Source organism: Benincasa hispida, chromosome 6 (genome assembly GCF_027475165.1).
Source record: "Benincasa hispida cultivar pf3 chromosome 6, pf3_genome.v1.1, whole genome shotgun sequence".
Taxonomy (NCBI): Eukaryota; Viridiplantae; Streptophyta; class Magnoliopsida; order Cucurbitales; family Cucurbitaceae; genus Benincasa; species Benincasa hispida.
This window is the reverse complement of record NC_143483.1, coordinates 11,075,343-11,093,866: the sequence shown is the minus strand read 5'-3', so window position 1 is coordinate 11,093,866 and position 18,524 is coordinate 11,075,343. Positions and strand designations below refer to the sequence as shown.

At 34.2% G+C, this 18,524-nt stretch overlaps 3 protein-coding genes and 1 pseudogene across 5 annotated transcripts; 1 reads left to right on the top strand and 3 right to left on the bottom strand.

The window, feature by feature from the left end:
- The first annotated feature begins 638 nt into the window (after positions 1-638).
- LOC120079044 (peroxidase 31 pseudogene) lies at positions 639-1,646 on the top strand (annotated as a pseudogene).
- Positions 1,647-1,902: 256 nt separating this feature from the next.
- LOC120079043 (RING/U-box superfamily protein with ARM repeat domain-containing protein) lies at positions 1,903-4,382 on the bottom strand. The gene has a single exon (XM_039033227.2). It carries the CDS (start codon positions 3,840-3,842, stop codon positions 2,187-2,189), a length of 1,656 nt encoding a protein of 551 aa, XP_038889155.1. The 5' UTR covers positions 3,843-4,382; the 3' UTR covers positions 1,903-2,186.
- A 4,729-nt stretch (positions 4,383-9,111) lies between these two features.
- LOC120079045 (uncharacterized) lies at positions 9,112-13,341 on the bottom strand. 3 transcript variants are annotated; one of them, XM_039033230.2, is made up of 8 exons: positions 13,015-13,307; positions 12,767-12,903; positions 12,275-12,324; positions 11,643-12,175; positions 11,419-11,499; positions 11,119-11,181; positions 9,960-10,086; positions 9,112-9,586 (listed from the first exon to the last, which is right to left on the bottom strand). In XM_039033230.2, exons 1-7 carry the CDS (start codon positions 13,057-13,059, stop codon positions 10,003-10,005), a joined length of 993 nt encoding a protein of 330 aa, XP_038889158.1. In that variant the 5' UTR covers positions 13,060-13,307; the 3' UTR covers positions 9,112-9,586; positions 9,960-10,002. The 3 variants fall into 3 exon arrangements, with proteins under 3 accessions (XP_038889158.1, XP_038889159.1, XP_038889157.1); XM_039033231.2 differs by having other exon boundaries at positions 9,968-10,086; XM_039033229.2 differs by lacking the exon at positions 9,112-9,586 and having other exon boundaries at positions 9,816-10,086; positions 13,015-13,341.
- Positions 13,342-15,369: 2,028 nt separating this feature from the next.
- Positions 15,370-18,163, bottom strand: LOC120080581 (ferredoxin thioredoxin reductase catalytic beta chain family protein). Its single transcript, XM_039035298.2, has 6 exons — positions 17,821-18,163; positions 17,500-17,612; positions 16,867-16,916; positions 16,685-16,756; positions 16,003-16,063; positions 15,370-15,570 (listed from the first exon to the last, which is right to left on the bottom strand). Exons 1-6 carry the CDS (start codon positions 17,912-17,914, stop codon positions 15,526-15,528), a joined length of 435 nt encoding a protein of 144 aa, XP_038891226.1. The 5' UTR covers positions 17,915-18,163; the 3' UTR covers positions 15,370-15,525.
- Positions 18,164-18,524: the final 361 nt, after the last annotated feature.

Here is an 18,524-nt window from a genome sequence, read left to right as displayed (position 1 = left end):
TAAATTCAAACTATCGATTGCCCAACATCTACCTTGTATCATGTTTTTTCAAATATTATGTAATCTTTGCAAATCCTATGCAATTTATGAAATCTTTCAAATCTTACCCAAATATATGTTTGCACAATTATCTAAATTTCTAAATGGATTTTAATTTGTGGTGTGATTTTTAAATTTTAAGAAAAGCATGCATGACTCTGAGGAGAAACTCAAAAGTTGATAGAATTTTCTAAAAGTATGCAGGTTGCGAAGGATGGAAAAATATAAACGAGTAAAAAATTATCCGTTATATATAAGCTCAAGTTTGACATGAAGGATAAATAAAATAAAAAAACATAATTTAGATATTTTTGAAAATAGGTGGTGTTTTTATAAAATTTATTAGAAATATCCATGGACATATTTAAACGAGGGCGTTAAAAAGGTATATTTAATAGCCGTTTTGGTAGGGATAAAGGATAAGTTGAAAATTTCACCATAGAATGAGCTCAGAGTTTTTGGCTGGATTCACCTGCTCCACCACGCCGTCGGCAACCTTCCTATGGCCGCAAATATCAAAATCCTTCCGATTGTGGGTCCCTTCTCTTCCCATCTTCTTCTTCACTTGATCTTCACTTCTTTGCCATTTTTCTCAATTCTCATTCTCTCTTTCTCTCATCCCCATGGAGTTTCTCTTCTTCTTCTTCCTCCTCCTCCTCCTCTCTGTTTTCTCTCATTCCTCCTCCTCCGCCGCCGATCTCTCTGCCGACTACTACCGGAATTCCTGCCCTGCATTTTCTCAAATCATCCGCGACACTGTCACCAACAAGCAAATCACCACCCCCACCACCGCCGCCGCCACTCTCCGCCTCTTCTTCCACGACTGTCTCCCCAACGGCTGCGATGCCTCCATCCTCATCTCCTCCACCCCCTTCAACGTCGCTGAGCGCAATGCCGACATCAACCTCTCCCTCCCCGGTGACGCCTTCGACCTTATCGTCCGGGCTAAAACCGCCCTCGAACTCTCCTGCCCCAACACCGTCTCCTGCGCTGACATCCTCGCCGCCGCTACTCGCGACCTCCTCACCATGGTTGGCGGCCCTTACTACACTGTCTTCCTCGGCCGCAAAGACGCCAAAGTTTCCAAAGCCTCCGCTATTGAAGGTACGCTCCCTAGACCTACAATGTCGGTCTCTGAGATCATCAGAATTTTCGCCTCCAGAGGATTTTCCGTTCAGGAAATGGTGGCGTTAAACGGCGCTCATTCAATTGGCTTCTCGCATTGCAAGGAGTTTACATCTGGGATCTTCAATTACAGTAAATCCCCACCTTACGATAGCCATTACAACCCTCGATTCGCATTGGGGTTACAGAGAGCTTGCGCCGATTACCAGAAGAATCCAACTCTGTCGGTTTTTAACGATATAATGACGCCCAACAAATTCGACAATATGTATTTCAAGAATCTGCAAAAGGGGTTAGGACTTTTGAAGTCCGATGGTGGATTTTATAGCGATCCAAGAACGAGGCCGTGGGTGGAGAAATACGCTGCAGATGAGAGCGTGTTCTTCACTGCGTTTGCTCAAGCGATGGTGAAGCTGGGTGGCTATGGCGTCAAAGTGGGGAATGAAGGAGAAATCAGACGCAGGTGCGATGCTTTTAATTGATCAGAATTCGTATTTTATTCGAATTTCGATTATATATATATATATATATATATATATATATATATATAAATATAAACCCTTTTTTCATTGTTCTTATAAGATATGATTGATTTGTTGTATTGAATCTATGGAATATGGATAGAAATTTATAGGGGGAGAAAGAAAATGGCCTCATTGCTCTGTTTTCTCTTGATCTTATTGTAATCATTGAAATGAAAGTAAAGAAACTCAGGAATTATAATAGAGGGAAATGCGATTTTTCTGTGGTAAAGATGAAGATTGTAATGAATCACAATACACAAATTACAGAAATTACACAATACAAAATTTTGAGGTCGCTTCTTTAGAAGGCTTTTATTTGGCATCTTCACCAGGAAAAGAGAAAAAAGGAAACAGATGAAGATGAAGATGAAGGAAAAAAACAGAGTTAAAAATCAAATCAAATCAAAAGGGGTTTGTTGTTCACTAATATTCACAACCCAAATGATAAACGAAAAAGAAAAAAAAAATCCCAAGTTTACAGATTCAAATGAGTTCTATTCAGAACTCAGACGAGTTTGCGGTGGATCTGTCCATTCCAGCACCCAGTCGACACCGAGTTCGGCTGCCGAAACAACCTGAGTCGAGCAATTCCTCCCAATTCACGTCCTCAGCTTCCTCATCTCTGGCTTTCATATACTCAATGATTCTCTTCACCTTCTCTTTTGATCTCTCAGTTCCATTTTTCTCGATCGCCATGAAAACATCCATTGCTCCGGCGGTTTTTGCCAGACCTTTGAACCTCAAACCGCCGTAACTCAGTCCAAACAGAACCGCCACACAACTCTCCCGAGTCGATTCAGAGTCTAACTCGTTCTCCCTCAACATCCCCACCAAACACTCCACCGCACCAGAGTCCAATAACGCCGCCCGGCCCTCAAAACAAGCTGCTATGTTACACAAAATCAGCAAAATACAGCCGGCCATGTGGCGGGATTTCACCATCCCGAGAAAAACCGGCACCGACCCAAGTTTCACAAGCTTCGAACGGTTGCTCTGAACGTGTGATAAGTGGTAAAGAGCAAGAGCTGAGTCGTGCCGAGTTTGCTCCGAGTCGGATACCAACAGCCGTATCAATGGTGGCAGAGCACCCAATACGCCGATTGCCGTCTTGTTGTCGTCCTCGAGAGCTAAGCTGAAAATGGCGCCGGCAGCATGTTCCTGAACCTCCGGCGATCCCCCTTTCAGAACATCGATCAAATTAGGGAGAATCCCCGACCGTACGATCTTGACCTTGTTCACATTCTCTAAAGATAGATTTACAAGCGCTGCAACTGCATTCACTTGAACGCCAGTGTACCTTGAGACGATGAGAGATCGCAGAGCGGAGAGAACCAAAGGAGAACAGAGATGAACCCTGCTGTCCTCTCGAGTTCTTGTGATTTTTCTCAGCGTAGTCACAGCCTCTTCAATCTCAATAACCTGAGAACTTTTAAGCTTCGCTATGATCTCTTCTTCTTCAGGCAAGTTCAGAGTACCAATGATCTCGACGTCAGAGGAAGAAGACGAAGAACAGCAACTCGGCCGAGTCGTAAGAGGAAGAGGCAGAGTAGGAACGGCGGCGCTTACAGATTCATCGGAGCTCGAGTGGAAATGAGAGCTCCGACGAGTGACTTCAGTGGCGGCATGGTTGAATCGGACCACAGGATTCTCAGCAATCCCTTGAATCAATTCCTCATCGCTTTTACTGTGAGCCGCCATGAATTTTCGAACGAGCTTTTCAGCAGAGGAGAAATCGAGCGGTTTAGGAGGTTCAGAAGAGGAATTTTTACACCAATTGAAAATGGCGGATTTAAGAGCCAGATTTGGGATAACAGAGGAGAAATCCGGTTTCGAACCATCTAACAAAGTCGGATTCAACCCTAAATCTTTACAAACCTGAACACAAGCAGCTTCAAAAGTATGACCAGAGGAGACAATTACAGGGTCCGCCATTAAAGACCCAGTAATCGGACAAAGCAATTCTTTGGGTATTTCCTTCAATTGGGGTTTGGACGGAAATGGGGAAGAAGAAGACCGACTGAAAATCCGCCATTTCCGTCGAGGACTATTAGTTATCTCCGAAACTGCAACAGATGGAGAATCCTTCTCCAAAACCCAGTTGGGTTTAATATGTCTATGAACCATAAACTTCATCAAACCCTCCTGAAACTCCATTTTCGAATCTCAGATTCAGAATTCAAAGAGGAAAAAAAACCCTTTTAAGAAGAAAAAGGATGTCAATCAAAGGGCTCCATGAATTGTTGTTGAAGCTCCATGATTTGTGCAGAGAAAGGAAGTCCGGTAAGGTAAGAGCGGCTGAGAAAGCTGAAGAAGAGCGGTGTACAGTGGACTGAGTCCGTGGAGGGCTCAACAGAATCGAATCAAAGAGAGAAGAAGGGAGAGAGAGATTTTGGGGTTTGAGAATATCAGCGGAATCGAGAAAGAGTAAAGTTAAGTAAATCCCAAGTAAGTGTAGAAGAAAAATCTGAGTGTTTTGGGATAAAATAGAATATGCTAATGCCAATCCCCATTGGTTAATTAACTTTCAATACTCTGCCATGGAAGAAGCTCCAATTTAATGTTTTATGTTCACATATTTTTTTAAATGATTTACGACCATATGATTTTGACTTTTGTGGAATAAGCCTAAAGAATATTGATTGCTCTATTTTTTTTCTTCAAAAAGGGGGATATTTTGAGCAATTCAAATGCAATATATACATACATATATATATATATATATATATATATATATATATATATATATATATCTTTTTAGTAAATATCGAAATTTAATATGGTTAGAGATAATGGTTTATTATAAGGTTTTGGGACTAAAAATAGGTTGGATATATTTTTTCTCGAAAGAAAAAAAGTTATTTAAGTTTGGGTTAGATTGAACTAAATATATATATGATTTGCTTAGATTTATGTGTTGAATGACAAATTTGCCTTTTTTTTCCCTTAGAAAAATTGGTTTAGATTTACATTAGATCAAATCATAAGTTTAGTGGTATACGAGGATAAGTTGGTCATATCATGAAATTTTTACATTTGATCAAAATCATATTTTTATGATTAAATATTTTAATTCTGTGTCAAATTCTAAAAATAAATAACAATTTTTATAAAAAATACTTTTTTCACTTTTCGAAACTCTCTAGATTTTAAAAACACTATACATGTAGACAACGAAACAAATAAATCAATAGATGAAAGTTTTATTCAAAAAAAAAAAAAAAAAACAAATGATTACGAATGAGGTTTTAAGTTTTGAGTTTTATGTTTACTTGGTCCCTAAATTTTCAATTTTATTTTTAATAGTTTTTTTTACCTATTCGATATATATTTTTTAAAATCTATTGATCGTACACGATATTCAAACCTTAAGGTTTATAAAATTTAAATACATATCTAATAGATCGATTGATTATTTTAACAGTTTGAATATATTAAGGTTATATATTAGACACAAAATTAAAAGTTTAAAAACTTATTAAACATTTTTAAAGTTAGATAACTATAAGACACGAAGTTTAAAAATTTAAAAACTTACTAGAGTTCGTAAACCAAATAGATATAAACCTAAAAATTCAAGGATTAAAATGTAACTCAACTTTTTTCACAATGATGTGGAATTATATTTATATGGAAGTTGATTTATTCAAATCTGTGATATTAATTTACTATCTATAGTATTGTTCCCAATAATTTGATTGTATAGCTACTTATAAGAGCTAAATTGATAGCCACAAAACAAAAATCTTAAATAAAAAAAAAACTATTTATTATCCAAAGTTGCCATATGAGAAGTAGCCTTCCATTATTTCCATGGCATGGCCACACTACCTAAGAATAGTAAAACTTTGAGAAACAATAAAATGAGAGAGAGTTACATTAAAGGTCCCAATCTTTAACCAATTATAAAATTTAAAGTTTCAAAATAGTAAGCTAAAACCAAAACCTTTGTCAAACATATCCTTAATTAAACTACTTGATTGAAATATATTAAAAACATATGAAAATCAAATAACTAAGATCTTATTTGGTAACTATTTTGTTTTTTGTTTTTGTTTTTAAAAAATTAAACTTATAGACACTACGTCCACCTCCAAATTTCTTCATTTGTTATATATATTTTACTAATGGTTTAAAAAACCAAGCCAAAATTTAAAAATTGAAAGAAGTAGCTTTTAAAAATTTGTTTTGTTTTTAAAATTTGGCTAAGAATTCAACCATTGTACTTGAAAAGATGCAAATCACGATAAGAAATTGTGAGGAAATAGGCTCAATTTTCGGGAAAAAAAACGAAATGGTTACAAAAACAACTTAAATTAAATGGCATTTTCTTATACATTTGTAAAATTGAATATATATATCAAGATAAATCATCTAGTGACTTGAGGCATTATAAAGCAATAATTTAGAAAGGAAAAAAAAAGTGGTTGGATTGAAGGAAAAATCACACTCAATTCATAGCCAATGGGTTTTGATTTCATATACATTTTTCCTTTGGTTTTGTAATGGAAATCACAATGTAAAAGAAAAGAAAAGAAAAGAAAAGAAATTGGTAAAACTCTTTAATTTTCTTTTTGGAATTAAATCCGTGAAGCAACAGAGAAAATTTAGAGGGTTTAGTGATGACGTGGCAGTTTATAATTTGCTAAATTAGACCCTTTTGCATGGAAACAGATGTAAAGGCTTAATTAATGTTGCTTACTTTGCCCAACTTTAATGCTTAAAAGTGGAAAAGCTTGTTAATATTCTCCATTTTCCTTCCTTTGTTTTTCTTTTTTCTTTTATCATTATCATTAAATTATTAATTTAGCTATTATGATAAATTATTATTATTATTTTTATTTGTGTGGAGTAAGTGGGTGGGATAACTTTTTTTTTTTTTTTTTTTTTTTTTTTTTTTTTTTTTTTGGAATTGTGGACTGAAAGAAGGCTAACATAACTTTAGCAATGTTATTGGATGCTTAATTGTTAAGAGTGTGAAGCAATTGAGGAGTGAGTTGATTTTAAATGTGAGGTCTAGCCTGGACAATCTCTCCCTTTCTTTTCTAAAAGTGATTTTGATTCCACCTTTCTCTCTTCCATGCTTTCTTTTTCCTTCTTCTTCTCTTTCTTTCTCTGGGGTTTGAACAAAGGGCAAATTAGTAATAATCATGAAAAGCTCCTTCATTTTTGGTTGTAAATTGTCATTAATTCCTTTTACCAAGGTTATTGTTTTAACTCTCCTTTATGACCCATGCCTTTCAATCTATTAAAATAATTACTAAAATTATAACCCATGGTGGTTTGACTTAATAGTAAATAAAAGATATTGAATTTGATAAATGGTTAAAAGGGAAGGAGTTCAATTCATGGTATTCACCTACTTATTTAATATTCTATGAGTTTTCTTGATACCTAAATATTGTAGGATCAAGTTATCTCGTAAGATTAGTCAAGGTACATGTAAACTAACTTAGAGACTAACAAATGTAAACAAAGAAATTACTTAAATTATAAGTTTAGTTTCCCAATTTTTAAGCTTGTGTCTAATCTTTAATTTTTTTTTTTTTAAAAAAGTGACATAATCATATACTTAAAATTTTGTGTCCAATAGATCATTTTTTTTATTGTCTAATAGATCAGACATATTTTACTATATATTTGGGTCTTTTAAGTGTAACTAATCTCACGAGACAATTCATCTGACCTTATAATATTCAGGTGTCAAGAAAACTCATAGGATATTAAATCTTAGATAGATGACCACCATAGATTGAACCCATGACCTCTTAGCCCTTTATCAAAAGGATGATTTGAACATTGGACATTTTTCAAAATCTTGAAAACTCTTTTAATACAAATTTGAAAGTCCAAAGGCTAAACTTGTAACTTATCCCACAATGTTCCATTAAGAAAAACATTGATTTTTAGACACCACGACACTAGTTAAATATGTTGAACACTATAGTTTTAGTAATTTTTTTAGACCATATGTGGAGTAGGGAATTGAACCTCTAAGTTCTAACCTTGAAGTTGTCTATCGAACTATGCTCAATTTGACTAATTTTGGTAAAGTTAACTATCAACTAAGCTTTTTCACCTCTAGAGAAATCCAGGTAAAAAACAAGAAAAGAAACCCCATAGAAAACTCAATACCATTCGACCTCCAACCAATTGCCTTTATTTATAAGAAATTTGAGAAAATAATAAAATTTGTGCTACAGTCTTCCATTAACATTAATAAAATGATAGAAAACTAGTTGACAGTCAATTCGAACTGTAAAGAAGATTAAGAACATTGGCCACAAAACTCTTCTCTTCCTAACCCTAATTCTAATCTCAATTATGTTTTTAACTTTACAAAAGTGGTTCTTTTGTGCTTTACAAAGTGGCACATTACTTTTTGTTTGGCTGTTTCCTAAGTTTACTCAAACAGGTGTGATTTGGCCCTCCCCTTTGAGATCCCAAACCAAAAAGTCTACCTTTGGTTATTTTGCGTTTTATATTATTATCATGTAAGGCATTTATTCACCCTTTTCTCTTTTTACATTTTTTTTTCATATTTTCTTAAATAAATATTACCCTAACAAGCATCGAATTAATATCAAATAATGAAAGTTAAAAAACAACAGTTAGCAAACTAATTTGAATTTAATGATTGTGTGCTAAACCCTAAACCTAACCGCTAACTTACCAAAACAAAATTGTAATTAAATTACAAATTTGCATAAAATTAGAATTTAGTAATCTAGTCATTATTGGTTTGATAAAACCTCATAAATAGTCTATACGACTCAATATCATAAAATACTCAAAAATAATCTCTAATGTAAGGAATATTTACGTGCTAAATTCTTTCTTCAAACTATGAGGATCAAATTTAGAATTTAACCTAAAATGATCTTTTCAAAAGTGATCCCATCAATTCAGGTCAATAGGCTCCCTAAAATAACAAAAAAAAGTCAGATAGTCCTTTTCTTTCTTTTCTTTTTCCTTTTTTTTTTTTTGTTGTGGAAAAAGATAATTTTACCTAATATCTTTAAAAACGAATGACCAGAATCGTTCGTCTCGAAAACAACCAAAAAATTGAAATAAAATTTCAAACCAAAGTGGAATAACCAAACAAAATTTATAAAAACCACCATATTTCTCCACCAAATCCGGCAATAAACCGACCTTAAGGAAGGTAGTTTTAAAAAACATACAATAATGATCAATTTTGATAGCGCAATTAACCAAAAATTCAACATTTACTATGATGCAAGATTAGATTTAATAGGTAAAGGTTAGTACCTTTTAACTGTTAGCTTCTCATTCTTCTGAAAGCCAAAGAAAATAGTCCACACGCTTCTCTTCTCCCTAAGCAATAAATAATACAACCCATTTTGGCTTTATTTTCAATAAAGATTTTCATGAAGGCATGAATGGAAAGTGTAAAAGTAAACAATTTAAAAGAAATAGACAGACTTTCTCAGAGGTCTCTATCATTGATGTCGAGGAATCTGATTCTCTAATTCCATTATGGTCCAACATTACTTTTTTGGAGATTTTGAAAGAATAAATACAAATCAAGTTCACATTAAGAGAGAGAGAAGGAAACCTTCACCAGCTACCCATGTTGCTTTGTTATAGAAAATTCCCCTGTTTTCTTCAGATGAGAGTGGAAGCAGCCACCAAAGATCGCCAGAAGCGTACACTAAAACCGGTTGATCTTCTTGATCTCCTCGTATTCAGAAGTTAATAAAGCATGGGCAGTAGCCATTGATGCAAACAAGCAAAGCTATATGAAGTACCATTTTGACTTGCAAGTCAGATGGTGAGGCCAGGCACACTTCCCTTCTTCCACAATGCTATAGTAGCACGAGTAGCATCAAAAGAGTCATACTGATTGTTTAATTTGTTTTCTTAACCTGTTCTGCTTCCTGCATGGAATGTGAGAGAAGGGACAAGCACATGAAGTCTAACCTTAAGGTTCAAGCATATCGATGTTAGTTTGAATGTAGCATATGACATCCATTTGTGTATGAAATTCTCATGATGAAATCTTACATATATGAATTGGAGCTATTGACTCCATTCCCAACAAGTAAATTGTTCAAAGTTTTATTCATGCATGCTAAGAACAGCATTGGTGAGGCAGAGGTCAAAGTATGCACTATAAACAACTGATTCTACTGCTTAATTTATCCTCAAACTGTTTATACATACAAATAAAACATCCCAAGAAGGGGCTCTAACATATAAATGGAATAAGTTATCAAGCATAAAATCAAATTTAGTAATCCAGATCAATACATCCATACACATTTCGGAAGATAGACATAAGAACTGCAAAACTCTATGCTCGAGCCATTGAGAGTGATGATGGCAGTGGCTGCTTAGAACGGGGCAACAAGGCGAGAAGAATCTTTTTCCTTGGGCCCTGTTAATTAAGAATCACAGGTCCAGCTCAATAAATTTTCTATGGATACATCAATATATATATTAAGAAAAAATTAAAAACAATAATAATAATAAGAAGATACTCAGAGAGAGAAATGAAAGAATATACAAGAACATACAAAAACAAGCTCCAATTGTAAAAAGAGTCCAATCTTAACTGAAAAAAATGACTTCAATCCAAAAGAACAAGATGAAGCTCATGATTACAAAATGGCCAAATGGATACATCAGCTTGGATGATATTGATATTGAAACTCCAAGTCAAATTCTTTAATAGGCTAGTTAGCAAAGTGGCAACTACTACATCTACAGTACTTTTTATCAAATGATTTGATAGTTGCATATAACACATGCCTTATGGCACACGCTTCTTTGGCAATACTAATCAATCTGATGAATAACAATGCCACAGGTGAACAACATTTAGATAACCAATATAACATAGAAGCCAAATTGAGACTATGGTATTACTGATGCTAGTTAGGGGATATTCGTTTTTAGGCTTGCATGAGAACAATCTATCCAGAAATGAGATGTTTGTATTTGGTGGCATAATGATACTGTACTAGTTAATTCGAATTCCAATAGTTATGAACTGAAACTAATTTACGAGCCCTATCTATCTCACAACCATTCCCATTAAAAACAAGGAACGCAGATAAAATATACTCTAGAAATATTGGTAAGTCTTTATAAAATTATGACACTTAAGAAGCTCATGGAACATTCAACATTAGAATCCATCCAGGACATTTTGATTGAATCCTAAGGTCACTCACTCACAAGCCCAACCCAAAACTTTGTCGACTGGATCTTCATTGTATGACACACGAATCCTAAGGTCATTCTCTATTTATTTTTTAAAATAAGAAACCTAGCTCTGTTGAAAGATAGGTTTATCAAAATTACAGTGAGGCAAGTACGTCATGCAGGAGTGAAAGCAAGTTTGCAACCCAAAAATGTATTTCAATTAGAGCTAGACAATCGTAGAAGGCCAGGGAAATGAAAGTACCATCGGTATCCCCAACTCTTTAAGATCCTTGTCTCCCATCTGTCTCAAAGCTGTCATATCAATCTGCCAGATATAATTTACAAAAAGAATCTAAATTCATATACCACATATTAAAAGGCCATAGACAATCGCCATCATATCTCAGCTAAGCCACAAGGAACTTCATACATAACATTCACATGGAAAAATAAAAAGCCCGGTGGTTGTGTGCAAGAATTTACATCTTAAAATGGATTTTTCCAGTAAGATACATACATTAAACACCCTTAGACAAATAAAATAAAAGCTGAGATAACTTACTTCTTCTGCCTGAAAGTGAATGGCATATTTCCCCAAACCAAGCGAATTCAACAAGCCAGCAACAGAAAGAGGAACCTCTCCCTGCACAACGATCATTAATGAGATTTAGCAACAGAAGGCTCGATTTGGTGTCTAAGATGAGCCAATCTATAAGATTGTAAAATCTAATAAATTGAATTGGCACACTAAATTAGAACAATAAGCTGAACATCTAAAAAGTATACCATTGGGGAACTTCTCTGCATGGTGCCACTTATTGCTGCGAGATCCTTAGCTGCCTTGCCAGACACAGGGAGGGCACCTTTCATTTTCACAGGTGCTGAGTCTACAGACCTGTAACTATCAACAATGCTGTTCCTAGAAAACCATTCATCTCTAGAACGATCTGTTTCTCTCATAAATGAGGTTCTCCTAAACTCATCATCGTATTTAGGAGGTGAATGCCCCTTGGAGCTTTTCATGATCCCATCTGGGGATCTAACTCTCATCCTGTCAACATATGAAACAGTACTTTTCCTCTGTGAATGTTCTAGGTATAGATCATCAGCACTTTCTCTGGAATGTGTTTGCCTTATAAGATTGCTCCCTCTAAATTCATGCCTACGATGTATTACATCTCCACTAGTTGAGAGCAGAGAATTTTTCGATAATTGATTGTGCAAGTCCATCCTGGAGTGTTCTTCCCCAATACCAATTTTCTTAGATTGATTTTTGCGCATAAGTTTCAAGCGAAGATCATTTTGACCAACTCTGTAGGCTTTATTTGAATAAGAACTGAAGTAACCACGAGCTCACAGAAAAACAATACATGTAAAAAAAGAAAATACAATAACACAAGTATAGAACAGGCTTGTACCGTTTTTTCTTTCGCCACTTGAACTCCAATGAAGACCGACTCCACGTTGCCTGCTAAGAGAATACCCAACTAAGGCATGGGACATTCAGAATACATATTCTAAAAACTTGCTAAAATTACTATACAAATGAGACATTCATAAAGACCAAAATATCCAATAAGTCATCATCATATGGAAACTACTTTTTTCGAATTGTTAAAGTTTTAGGGGCTCTTTAGCATGCAACAACAAGAAGGAGCAATGCCAACTTCACACAATAGACATAATGAAAGGAGTGCTATTATCTTAAAAGCTGCACTAAAATTGAGATCTATAAGAACATTGAAATCAAATTAGACTTGAAGAAATAAATAAATAGGGCAACAATCTCGTTCAATTTTCCGGTTGGAGTACGCCTATGAATGTAAGAAGAAATCAACTAGATAAACAAACACGCCTGGATCCCAATGCTGCTAATAATCAATAAAGAAAGAGAGAAAAAGAAAACAAACCGCTTATTTGTGGATGAAAACAAATCCTCTGCATTATCTGCTGATCTCTCAATATATCGTTTTCTTCTTGGCTCAGGTCCAGAATCAATATTCGATTGTGCGAAGTCTGAAGAAGAAGAACCTCCTCTTTTCACCACCTGAAAATGATTCGATAAACCGTAGCTCAATAATCGTCGAAAATTAAGCGAACGAGGCCCCAAAGAACAAAGTAAAGGAAGTCGTGAGTAGGTGCATAGGCATTGGATTACCTGACCAGAGCGGCCGAGAGTGATGGTGACTTGGGGCCTCGACATCTCCAGAAACGAAAACTCAGAAAGAATTGAGGGATCGAGCTATATAGGAACCACAAAAAGGAATGGAATAGAATGGAGAGGTGGAAAATTCATCAACAGAGATGCAATGAAACCCTAGAATAGATGAAGTAATAATCAAACTGTAAGGAGTTGGGAAAAAATGAAGAAGATGATGACGTGAGGGGAATCGTACGGTACGCGCCAAGGTTTGAGCAAATTGGCCGAGCCGCTCTGTGCTGGGCCGCAGCGCCTTGATCACATGTAATTTGTGCATATAACTTTTGTTTTTTTTTTTTTTTTTTTTTATAGGATTGTTATGTGAAAAACTATTTTTACATCCTATATTTCAATAATGTCTTTAAATTTTAATTTTTTCAATAAAGATTTTTTAATATTATTTTTGGATAAATTTATCCATTTTCATTGTTTTTATTCCTGATTTTTATATATATTTTTCTAATTTTAAAACTTTCTTAATGATTTTTTTTCATATTTTCAAATGGGATGAGAAAATACATTTATTTGTTGAGATTTTTTCTTTTATTTAATTTAATTGGAGAGAAGATACTTTTAATAATTTTTTTTTCTATTTTCATTGGTTTCACTTTTTTCATACAGATTCATGATTATTTAAAATATACCTCATAAAATTTTGTTAAGAATTGATTATTTAAAATATACCTCATAATATTTTATTAAGAATTTGAAAATATTCTAACAACTATATGAAATATACCATAGTATATAAATTCAATGCTTCCAACTAATAATAGTTAAGTTAACATTGGAATCTAATTTATTCCTTGAAATAAGAATGAAAAATAAAATAAATTTTAGAGTCGCCGGCAAATATCAGTTTATACTAATTTTGAAAATTGTATCAATTTAAACCCAAATTAAAAATGGTATCGATTTAAACTTTAAACTTTGAGGATTATATCAATTTAAACCCTAAATTTTCATAAATACACAATTTAAACCTTGAACTTTCATATAAGTATATCTAAATAAAACATAATGGAGGATTTAAGTTACAATTATGAAAGTTCAGAATTTAAATTGATACAATTATTAGTTTAAGGTTTAAATTAATACAATCCCCAAAGTTTAGGGTTTAAAAGAGTTTAAATTGATACATTCATAAAAGTTTAGGTTTAAATCGATATAATTATCAGTTTGTGATTTAAATTGATATAAATTCAAAAGTTCAAGATTTAATATATACCACTTGAAAAGTACAATCTAATTATTCTCTTCAAATGTAGAATTTTTTCAAATTTTCTCTCTCTTCAACCATATAATTTTCTTAAATTTATTCAACGTTACACATCACTTCAACTCAATGGTAATACACTCCTTTCTTTGAGACTTATTTCCTTGCAATCTTGTTATACTTAAAAAAAAGACATGCTTTGTATATATGTTTCATGCATATTTACTCTTTGTTGGTGCCACGGAAAAAAAAAAAAAAAAAAAAACTTTCTTCTTATTGTTTTATGTCCAATTTGGGACTATCTTTCTTCTTAATTGGAACCAGTTTTTTTTTTATCAATAATTACAAAAGTGAGAAATCAAATGAACTTTAAAATATCTATTTGTAAATTTAATAATCTAAACACATGAAAAAACAAGTCATAGTAGTGTATAAAATGTTACTAAGATACTCTCCGATAATTATTATCCATTTCGGATCTTTACATTTTAAAAAATCAGAGTCTAACTTCTCAAGGCCAAATTAATAATAACAACAATAAATAAAAACTATTTCTTTCAAATCCATAGTGACTATGTAACTTTATATGCTATGGACGAAAATATTAATATCTGGTCTATTCTTTTAGTAATAATGGAATAATTCTAGTCTAACTTACATATCTAAAATCAGATGAAAGAAACTACAATTTGATCTCAAAAGTTATAATTTATACGATATAAAAATTTAAATAAATAAACTTCAAAAACAGAAAATGGAAAACCATAACTTTATCAAACGTACCCTAAAAAATGCCCCTTTTCCCTAAAATTGCAGGCTTAGCTTAGCTTAAGTGCTTTTTGTTCTCCTAATTATTCGTATTTTTCACCCTTTTTTATATTTGCTTGCATAGAATCCTCCACCCCAAACCAATCATCCATCTATGGAGCTGAGTGCAGAGTGAACCCCAGCCAAATGAAGCTAAACCAAATATTCCTCAATCATCAAAACTTACATGTTACAAAACCATTAAAAGTTATAGCAAAAAGGGATTTAGTATCTGCATTCACTGAAACCTTACTTGGCGTTGGCCGGTCGTGTGAGAAGAAATCCAATTATTTGTCAGAAGCAGATATGGCAGAACCATTCATTATCTCATCAGCATATAGAGTTACTGTTACATACATATTTATACTTGTATATTTCCACCCGTTTTTGTCAATACCACAATATGAATTACTGTTCAATGAAAATAACATGGTGGAAATTAGGTGTTACATGTTTGCTGTTGTTGCCCTGATATCTTCCAAGGAGATTGCCTGCAGAAAAAAGGAATGAAAAAAAAAATCCAGCAGATACGCTGAGTAAATAATGATAATAATTGCAGTTTAGCTCAGATGGCACAGCTCATGCTTAACTTTCGAGGTTCAGCACTACAAGAATTTGTGATATGTGCCACCTTCAGTTTCACATATAGCAGAGTGTTTCAAGGAGTAGAACTAGTTAATATTGAGAGGATGAAACTAACAAGAAAAGGAAATAGTTGCATTTTGTAATGGTGAAAGTGTCTAGCAATAACCCGCACACCATTTGATAATTTAAATCATTAGAACGCAAGGACATAACAGATCCTGTTAAAGTAGGTCGTAATTTACATCATCTTTTCAGTATGCAGTCATTTCACTGAGATTGCTTCCATAAATTATAAGTAGGGTCAACCTATGAGGTCAAGATTAATTGATAAGAATTACCTGATCATTGCCTGCAAAGTCGTTCTCGGGTGTCAGGAAAAGCATGCAGTGACACTCTTTCCTGCCAAGAAAAACATAATTTTCAGATCACATGTGTCTGATAGGGATGAAATGAGTAAGAACGTCCTTATGGTTTACATTTCCTTGCTTCCTAAAACCATTCCAATAACCAAGGGCCTTGAATGTCAGCTTGCTACCACATTATTCTCGGGAAGAATAGCAAATTTCCTCTATCAAATATAACAATAAACCAGCCCTAAAACCTCCTTACTAAAAAGTGAACAGCTTGGTTATGTGTGACTAACTGAGTACCAATTCAGTTTACCAGATTACCATGGGAATAATTCTAAGTCACTTCATGAATGTAAACCTCTACTCTTCATGTGTGAAATAGCACCGATCATCTAATAAAAGAAAAGAAAAGAAAAGAAAATGTATCCCCCCATAATCTCCCATCCCCTCCTCTTTTCCTTTTTTATAAAAATAAGGTTTATCAAGCTGAATAATCTTAATGCGGAACATTGAGCCAGTCAATAAATCAAGTGACAACATAGTTTTACGAGTATAATACAGTGAGGCATGTCCATAATTTTATGAATTCCAGTTAGGAAAAAAGAAATTTCCCCATGCATCTTTCAACTTTTTTTGCAAATCAGTCATTAGCTACAAGTACATATTATACCTCTCTCTCATTGGCACACATGGACAGTTCCAAAAACCTTGTGCAACCTCAGCAGGTTTGTCATCATAATGCCTGAAAAAGAAATCATCGAACTATTTGAATTTTCATTAAAGATTGTTTGAACTACCATTAGTTCTAGAAAAGAATACAGGATTTCTACATAAAGCATGAGAAACACTGACCGACAGGGACAAAGTGGTGCACCCAATGTATCTTTGTGATCTGCCAGTCCCTGTTTAGATCTAACATGAGCTTCTCTTACACTAATTACAAATCAACGACATTCAATCAATTAATAAAAGGAACGGCTAAAGAAATGATCAAATAAAAGAAATCCACAATTCCAACGTAACATCTAACAATTTCATCTCACGACAAGACAACTATTCAACCCAATTCATGAGCAATATATCTCTGGTTAAGCCAATAATCAGCTTCCCATTGTAAAACTAAAAGCTACGGTTACTAACTTTATCAGCAATATCTAGAAGTGTTTTTAAGCGATTGTAGTAGGCAATCAAATTTTATTCAAGTTAACGTCCACCTGTGAGAGCACAGACATACCGAAGTTTCTTACATTCAACTGCTTCACTAACTAACAAATTGCTGTTCATCTTGAGAGCAATTGACTAGAAAACTTATCAATTCATTACGCGTGATCAATGGGATGTTTCCACAAACGTCAACAGATAAACACGATCATGTAAAACACTCAAGCAACTTCATTGCTAAAGAAAGTAAGGTGGAAAAATGAAATTCTACGAAGAAACAATCAGATATTAATTAATACCAGAAGTAAAAACTCAGAAAAGAACCTTGATTACAACAGCAGTAACCCCCTTGTCTACACAGAAATACGTTCCTGACTTACGAGCATACTGCTCCGAGAATTTCCTCATTATTTCGACCGACTTCTCGGACGGTTCCGCTGAAATAGCAAGTAAGAAAGAAATTCCATCCGCATTATCTTACAATACTCGACAAGAACAATAACAATCGTCAAGAACTTCGAAGTTCGACCTCTACATCAATCAATCAACAGAAAGCGACGCAGCAAACACAAATTAACGGTAGAATCTCGAGATTTGAACAAATTACTTCCATACATCAGAAAAACAAGATTTACAATCTGTTACCTTGAGCTCGTACGACATGGCGATGACGGGAACATCGGAGGGGGGAACCGGAGAGTGGGACGGCGATATTGAAGGACGAAGCTTGTAGAATCATTAGGACAAGGCCGCGAAAAACGAGGAAGATAAGAAATCTGTAAACTCGGAGCGGAGGTGGAAGAAGAAGAATCTCTGGATTTGTTTATAGTATTTTTCGCGTGAGAATACGGATTGTAATTGAAATTGATTTAGGGAGATGAAGATGATTGATAGAAGTGAATTTTCTGGAGGATGCCATTGCCGGGTGCCCTCCACTCATTTGCAAATATCAGGGAGCGAACTCTACGAACCACTCGGTTCGGATTTGGGATGACTCAAACCATGGGCCCAGCTCAGGTTCATGACAACCCATCCATGTCATCGGCCCACTTACACCGGCCCAATTTCACACTTGGAACCCTATGTTTAGTGTTATTTTCGTCCTTGAACTCTTCCTATAATTGGGATATCTAGACATATAGCGGTAATTACATTATCATTTGAAAAATAGCAAACAACAAGATTACTTTAAATCATGACAAAACACCTCTATTGCATGTGATACGTTATTTTGTTGATCCTAAAATGTCATCAACAATATCTTGTATTATATCGTAACTAAATTTTGGTCTTCCTATGTTATAGCCTACAAAATCTCCTACGCTTGTTTGATTCTTGAGATAATATCA